This window comes from Alexandromys fortis, unplaced genomic scaffold, assembly GCF_014885135.2.
Source record: "Alexandromys fortis isolate MF-2015 unplaced genomic scaffold, M_Fortis_MF-2015_v1.1 scaffold_38, whole genome shotgun sequence".
NCBI classification, from domain to species: domain Eukaryota; kingdom Metazoa; phylum Chordata; class Mammalia; order Rodentia; family Cricetidae; genus Alexandromys; species Alexandromys fortis.
This window is the reverse complement of record NW_026067916.1, coordinates 13,889,421-13,897,392: the sequence shown is the minus strand read 5'-3', so window position 1 is coordinate 13,897,392 and position 7,972 is coordinate 13,889,421. Positions and strand designations below refer to the sequence as shown.

Below are 7,972 nucleotides of genomic sequence, written 5' to 3'. Positions count from 1 at the left end.
AAATAGAAGCAGGCAGGGGTTGCAAATCTGTTCATTGCAGACTGAAACATTATAATTTAGGCTTCTTAAATTATTTAGTATATTGAGTTTAGATATTAGTGTTTCTTGTTTGTATTCTAATTTGTTCAAATTGAAGCCTTTTTATAGAGCTCGGGTAGTTCTGCCTTGGGGAAAAAAAGGACACCCCTCTGCTTAAGAGAAATGGTACTTCCTGCTTTCATAAACAGTCATGTGCATAGTTTAGCAAGGCCTGATGCCTCTGGAGCGTTTTCCCTTTATAGCACCATTGAATCCGAGTCCTAACAGAAGTACTGTGAATCTTGTGGCCTCATTCTGAACAAAAGGGATTAGAGAAGAAAAATCTCTTGATATAAGGCTTATAAGCGAGGGCAGGCAATCTTGGTTGTGAATATTTTCTGATTTTTCCAGAAATCAAGCAGAAGATTGAGCTGCTGATGTCAGTTAACTCTGAGAAGTCGTCCTCTTCAGAAAGGTACAGCTACATCTCTTGCATGAACAATTAATGGTGTAGCATTGCTAAGAAACAAATAGGACATATTCTTTTCCTTGTCAAGTTTGCTATATAATGTTGTACTGCATGCTGGCATTGTGCTGTATTGAAGATGTGTTTGGGCAAGCTGTTCTGCTTTGCGAAGGGTAATTGATTTTTTTTTTTTTTTTTTTTAAAGAAAAACAGTCAGCTTAATCAGCTGCAGCATGCACACCATAACACAGCAGACCGCTGGCTCATGTGTGACAGCTGCTGAAAACTGAAAAAAATTTAACCAAGGAAATCTTGTGCTTTTTAAAGGAACTATTATGGGATTTCTGTTCCTATTTTTTGAGGTTGCTGCTACATAGAATTTCCAAGGATATTTATAATATCTAGCTTAAACATAGTTGATTTTTTTTCTTGTAATAAGTATTTTTTTTAATGTACAAAGGGAGTGCCATTTGTACATAGCTTAGGAATGGCAAACCCACAGATTAGTCACATTCTCTAAAAGAGATGTGATGTTTCTTCAAGTCTCTGCTAGGCAATGGAACAGTCACTGCATGCAGTCATGGTTCATGCCTGCAGGTAAGGACAAAATGACTCAGAAGTATTTTTAAAGCAATTATTTTATCTGTCAGTCATATGATTATACCTGTAAGCAGATATTTTATGAAAAGTACTATTTTCCCTTATAAGCAAAATGAAGATACTTTTATTTACTGTAAAAATGAGATCAAAGTTCCCTATTTTGATAAATAAATTCTGTGTTCACTTCTGTTTATCAAAATTGTGTATATTAAATATGTATCTAAAATGTTTTGAATTGAGGTTCTTAGGCAGAAAGTTGACAGTTACCTTTTCTTTGCTTATTTTATCAATTTGTACTTAATGTACTTAATGTTAATGTTGTATTTAAGCCATGTTGATTCATCTTTTCTAGGGCTGATTTTCAGGGCTGTCTTTGTTCATACATTGAAAATTTAGGAAAATAATATGGAAAATTACATGGTGATAAGGAAACGATAGAGGAAAAATATTGTTAAAACAAGAACTAGCTGATCCTTCATGGCAAAATGTGTATGAGTTTCAGGGCATGATCTGATGACAAGATTATATTGACTTACTAGAAATAGGTAAATAAGCTTCTGCTTGCAACTTTGGTTACAAATGAGATGTAGCTACTTTCTGTAGAGTTTGAAAATAAAAAATAATTAAGAAGGTTTGTGTTTATTTCATTTATTTATTTATTTCTGACCTTTCTAACTTCTGGTCTGTGGCTAGCCACCTGATCACAACCATTCTGTTTGTTGAGCTGCAAAACAATCTTGAGCCTGTGGATGTTCTGCCAGTAAAATGGTGGTGTTGGAACAGCGGAGGGTCGGTAGGGTAGGCAGCAAGCAGGCCAAGCACCGGTTTAGAGTTTTGTACTTAATGAGATGACAGCAATAATCCTGCAGACTTTTGCGGTAGCATGAATCCTTTATTGATAAATTGTGAGATGAACACAGTGGATGAATATTTCTGAAAAAGAAGTTAGAATCAAGTGAGTTCTGACTAAAACTCATTGTATTTGGGAAAACACTCTAAAATATTTTCATGATTTTATTTACTTAGGCTCTTGTGGTTATTTGAAAGAAAAGAGAGTACGTGTTGTCATAATTATAAAGCTTAGAAACCAGCTGCTGTGAGGATTTTTTTTGGCATGGTTTACTGGAGCTTGCCTTGTTGATTTTGATTTTAGTAGATGCATAGAGTTCTACTGGGCAGTTGTGATAGTCTCGCTAAGGTGGTGAGAAACAATACTTTGTAAGCACAAAAATTTTTAATTAATATAGGTATATTAAAATGTTCTTTTTTCTCCATTTCATTAAAAGCCTTATCATTTGACCTTTTAATATTTTTTAGAGGAATGATTCTCAAGCTTCATAATGTAGTTCCTTATGTTGTAGTGACCCCCAACCATAAGTTATTTTCATTCCTACTTTATAACTCTAATTTTGCTACTGTTATGAATCGTAATCTGAATATCTGTGATTCCTGATGGTCCCTACTGATGCAATGAAAGGGACATTTGACCCCCGCCCAAAGGTATCATGACCCACCAGGTTGAGAACTGCTAATTTAGGGAATCTGTAAAAGATAAATCTCAAGTGTAAAAAGTTCATTATCTAATACCAGTGTTTTGCCCAGGATGTAATATCTTATAATATTTACCACAGTTTTAACTCATTGTTCATTAGTTATTTACTAATAAATAAATAATAAAATAAATATTATATATTTTGTTTTTTTGAGGCAGGATTTCTCTGTAGTTTTAAAGCCTGTCCTGGAACTAGCTCTTGTAGATCAGGCTGGCCTTGAACTCACAGAGCCACCACCACCTGTCTTCATTAGTTATTATATCTTAAAAATATTTTCTTTTAAAAAAGTAGATTTTTGTCTTTTTTTAAAGTTGAAAAGAAATGATTAACGATTCTATGTGTAGTAGCTTAAGTGTTAGTGATTTTTTAGATTTTCATAGGGCCAAGATTCCAGATGCCTATCAGTAGGTGGGGCAGAGACTTCTGGTTTCTTTTCCAAAGAGGGAGAAACTGTTGAGCTCTGTGCACCACAAGGTATTATTCCTGTACTCACCTCTGTGCCCGCAGTTTGGTGGATCTTCTGAGCGCTCTTGTAGAAACAGAGTGTGGTAGGTATGGGATTTGTGCTGGGGTGTTGTTAGTAACCCTTTCACTTTATACTTTCAGTCCACTATTTAGAAAATGCTCATCTTGTTGAAACTAGTATTTACTGCATTGATTTTGTTCATATACTTTTCTAAAATGGGAAAAGTATGATAAAGAAAAAAACAACTTAGCTTAATTTTGTAGACTTTTGAGAAGACATCTTCATTGAAAAATGAAATTGGTCCCAAATGAAATGTGTTTAGATAATGCAATATATTAATGGATCACAGTAGTTCTTGAAATTAATTTTAAAGTTATGCTTTTAGCTCAGATGAAATAATGGAGACTCATAAGGATGTAATTTGGTGAGGAGACATGGAGTACATGTGCTCCATTTAGGAAGGCCACTCCCAAGCCAAAGCCAATTCAGCTACACTCAGCTATAGTTATAGTTTTTCATGTTGTGTTTAGAAGGAATAACATTTTTTTTACACTTCACCCCCCAGAAGAAAATTTTAATGTACCTTTCTAAAGATTAAAATCGTTTAATATTATTGATATCTGATATTATTATTTGATATTATTGAATGAATGACAAATTACAAAACAACTGGTGTGTGTTGTGGCCAGTTAAGAGGGGACATCTGCTGCAAGAGACTGCCTTCTGGAGGTTCCAGGAATAATCACACCACAAATGCTTCTTTTTTTAATTGAGTGCTTGTTGAATGAATGAACATACTGATTTGTTAACATGGTAGCACTGGTGCTTAGACACAGTTTACGCGTTTGTCCACTCCCGTTTAGTGTAATAAAGTAAACAGGATCGTTAATGGCAGCAGTTAAGTTTTCACCCATCCCCCCCACCCCTTTTGCTTTGTTCTAGCTTTGCCACTCCTGGAGTTCATGAGGGTGAGCATGTGGTTAAGAGGAGGAATAAAAATCAAGCTAGGAAAAGGGTAGCAAGTGCTCACTAAACAATCCAGATATTATTTCTCCTGTTGGTTGGTTGTTGGTGCTGGGAATTGAACCAGATACTACTAACTTCTTAATAGGGCAGGGGCGGGAGGGGGAGAGAGAGTGCAGAATAAGTGAGGAGGTGTGCGTCCCACAGTCACTTAAAGACTAGTAATTCAGTGCTCTAATTAGGGTTTGTGTTTTCTCAGGACAAGCTTTTTGTACTTATATTTGTGACATTTTTATTGTCATAAAGAGAGTCCTTGTAGCCTCACAGATAGTCAGCAAATACTGAATCCATAAGTTGCTTGCTGCCTTTTCAATGAAGGAAGAAACAAGTACTGGAAAAAATCATAAACGTAACGCTGTATCCTGTATTTGACCAGTGCTGAATAAACAGCATTGGTGAGAAGTAATAGGGATGATAAATATATCCCTGCCCCATAGAAGAGCATTTTATGTGCACCACTTGTGTTTGTTCCTGTGTCCTTTAATTCCCTTCCTTGAAGAGTAATGAGAGGAGGAGTTGATGGTGACGGTGGTCCCAGAACCAGGTGTTCTTCATGTCCTCCAGCTTGGTGAGGTCTGAGCAGTACAGATGGACAGACAGCCAAAGCATCTCTTGTCTCCTCTCTTCTGTCCCGTCCCGGCTCACACACTAGGCTGTGCATTCATTGGTGGCCCTACTCTTCCCTTTGCCAGGCCCCACCCTGCCACTGCTTTGTTACTGTCCCCGTTTACAGGATAGATTTTTTTCTCCTGAATGGTAGAAGGAGTCGAAGTGGTGGCTAAATGCTTATTTTGTTTATATTCAGTATTTATTAGTATTTTTATTGAAGGTATTAGAATTTTGCAAATCATAAGAAATATAGTTTCGTGGATTTTTTAAGTTTTGTTCGTAGGGTTTTTGTTGTTACTTTTTTTTAAGTTTAGTTCATTTTTTTTGTGTGTGTGACACATAAGAAATCTTTGCCAAGCCTAGGCCCATTTAAATTTTCTGCCGGTTGTATTTTTTGGAAGTTATATGTTTTTTCCCCTCCTCTTCTTCCTCAATCCCCAGCCCCTTTTTTGGGGGGGGGGCAGTTTTGAGACTGTGTTTCTCTGTGTAGTCCAGGCTGTCCTGAAACTCCAGTTTGTAGTAGACCAGGCTAACCTCATCATATGATCTGTCCACATATACTTGGTTTAAAGACTTGTGCCACCACGCTCAACTAGAAATTATTCTCCTAATGTTTGCTCTACAGATCCATTTGGGGTTTTAATATTGAGGTAAGGATTGATAGCGATGTTTTGATTTTTTTTGCATATGGCTATTCAGTTTCTGTTTTGAATATTGTGTAAATAGAAACCTTTAAAACATTTTAAAACTCCATGCTTGGTTACAGGAAGCTAAATTGGATGCTTGGAAAATGTTCACATTTATATGATGGAGTACAGTATTCTTTGAGATTTTGGCATGAACTCAACTAGATTGTATGGTTTGCCCCTTTCTGGTTGCATTTTGGGAAGTCTCTGGATGAAGCAGCGATGGAGCACGAGTGAGAGAGCCTCCTCTCAGTTATAGATGGAAAGCAGTGAGTTTCGTTTGTTTGGGCAGATAACTCCGAGAAGAACTTGAAAGGATACTTTCGAAGGGAGACAGGACTTTCTCCTGAAAACATTGTGAACTAAGGATGCAGAGATCTCCTGCACATGCACCGGATGTTGTGCTTCAATGTCTTAAAGATCTGGTCCTCCCTTCTACAATCCTCGAGTACAGTGTAGTAGGAGGCCTTCATAAGCAGAAGTAGTAGGTGAAAAGGAAGATATGGGTGAAAGTGTACTTTGGTGGTTTCATGTTTAAACATGTTTAGCTTGACTGGGTTCCCTGGCTTAGTCCCCAGAACTAAAGTGATATGAGAGAAGACACATGCCTTCCCTTTGTCTCTCCCAGTGCTGCCCATGTGCTTCATGTGTGTGGTAGTGACCACACACAGAGTTTATAGCTTGGGTCTACTTTTATCCATTTCACCTGTTGATGAGTGTTGTTTGTGGCTGTGGGCTTAGGTATAGTGCTGCTTTGAGGATTTGTATGCATGTCTTTTGATAAATGAATCTGTGTATGCCTATCTGTTGTGTCTAGGTTCATAATCAGACAGGGACTGTTTTTTGGAACAGATGTTGTGAACTTTGAACTTAGAGCCATAAGGGAGCCATCCCCAACGATCATCATGTTATTTTTCTTTTCTGGTTTTTCGAGACAGGGTTTCTCTGTGTAGCTTTGGTGCCTGTCCCAGAACTAGCTCTTGGAAACCAGGCTGGCCTCGAACTCGCAGAGATCCTCCTGCCTCTGCCTGTTGAGTGCTGGGATTGAAGGCTTGCGCCACCACTGCCCGACTAATTAACATCTTTTAACAGGTCTAGAGGCCATGCATGTAAACATTAGTTTTTCGATTCGGTTTCAATAGCAAAACAATTACTGAGGTAAATCCTCTTAGACGCCTTCGTATAAACTGCAAGGAAGAGCTTACTTTAGAAACTGAGGAAATAAATCTGTCTTGTGGCATTTTCATAATTTATAAACTGTTTTTAAATTGCACTTACTCTTGAAAATTTTTTGAGCTAGCATAAAAGTGCAGTCTTGCCATTTAATTTTTGGTTAAAAATAGCATTTATCTGAGCTGCCCTTTTGTTGATAACTATGTGCTTTACTTCCTCCACTATTATGTTTGTTATCCATTTAATCTTTGATTTTGTCTGATGTTAGAATTGTTGCTCACATCATAGCCTATGTAAACCATTTAAAACACAATCTGGTGGGAAGGCCATTCACTGTAAAAACCCTTCACCTGTATTCCCATGGTTCTTCGGATAAAGGTAATACGAGGTCTGGCCTCCTGAGTACCCATGTTTTTAGACTTATCTACGATTTTATGTGTAGAAAAGAACTTTGTGTGAAGGCTTTTGATACAGATAATAGTCTGTTCTTTGCCACAGGCATAGGTTAAATTATAGTCACAACAAATTAACTCATGTAAACTATCAAGATTTCAATTCTTAGTTCTTTTGTATCATGTAGTTTATAGTTACAATTTTTACATTTATTTTAATGTAAAATAGAAATTAAATCTGAATGCTTTCCGTTTCTTTACAGCAACAACAAAAAACAACATCAAACCATACATTTTCTCCTAGCGTCAGTGTTTTGTGTGTCATTGTTGCTTTTTGGTCACATATTTCACACTGTACTAATAGTTAATGTATCATGCCTTTCTGTTACATTTAGTTGTAGTTAAGCACAGGAAATATAACAAATTCTTTCAAAAAAAATTTTCTGTTTCTACCTGAGGTGGGGAAACAGTGTCATTCACCTTAAGAAGCAGTGTCCTGGGTTTAGTCCAGATGCTCCTACATGAAAGACTGGAACCTGAGCCGTAGCCTCTGCTCACAGTGAATTTCAGTTGGCAAGTGTCATAAGTGAGACTTGTGTAGGATTCTCTGAATGCAAGAAGCTTGTAAAAGAAGCAGAATCCTGAGTATGTGCTTGAGTATTATTTGTTACCAAGTTCTAGTAATAATTTCCTCTTATCTTGCAAGCTTCTCTTTGTATATCTAGCCAGATGGTGGTGGCTCACACCTTTAATCCCAGCACTCGGGAGGCAGAGGCAGGCGGATCTCTGTGAGTTCGAGGCCAGGCTGGTCTACAAGAGCTAGTTCCAGGACAGCCAGGGCTGCTACACAGAGAAACCCTGTCTCGAAAAGCAAAACAAAACAAACAAAAAATATTGTGCATCCATATGTGTGCCAGGGTGAACACATAGTGGTCAGAAGACCGCTGGGTGCAGTCTGTTCTCTTCTCCCACCATCTTGTATGTTC

The 7,972-nt window shown here is 37.4% G+C and overlaps 1 protein-coding gene across 7 annotated transcripts in view; it reads left to right on the top strand.

Moving 5' to 3' along the window:
* Positions 1 to 244: 244 nt before the first annotated feature.
* The window catches only part of Srpk2 (SRSF protein kinase 2), a 108,450-nt gene continuing 100,722 nt past the window's right edge, over positions 245 to 7,972 (top strand). For 4 of the 7 annotated variants that reach the window (XM_050139782.1, XM_050139781.1, XM_050139778.1 and 1 more), the window contains exon 1: positions 246 to 493. In XM_050139782.1, the coding sequence (XP_049995739.1) occupies positions 456 to 493 (38 nt within the window). In that variant the 5' untranslated portion in view covers positions 246 to 455. Of the gene's footprint in view, positions 494 to 7,972 lie in introns of all 7 variants that reach the window. The other 3 variants (XM_050139784.1, XM_050139779.1, XM_050139780.1) reach the window with 2 other exon arrangements.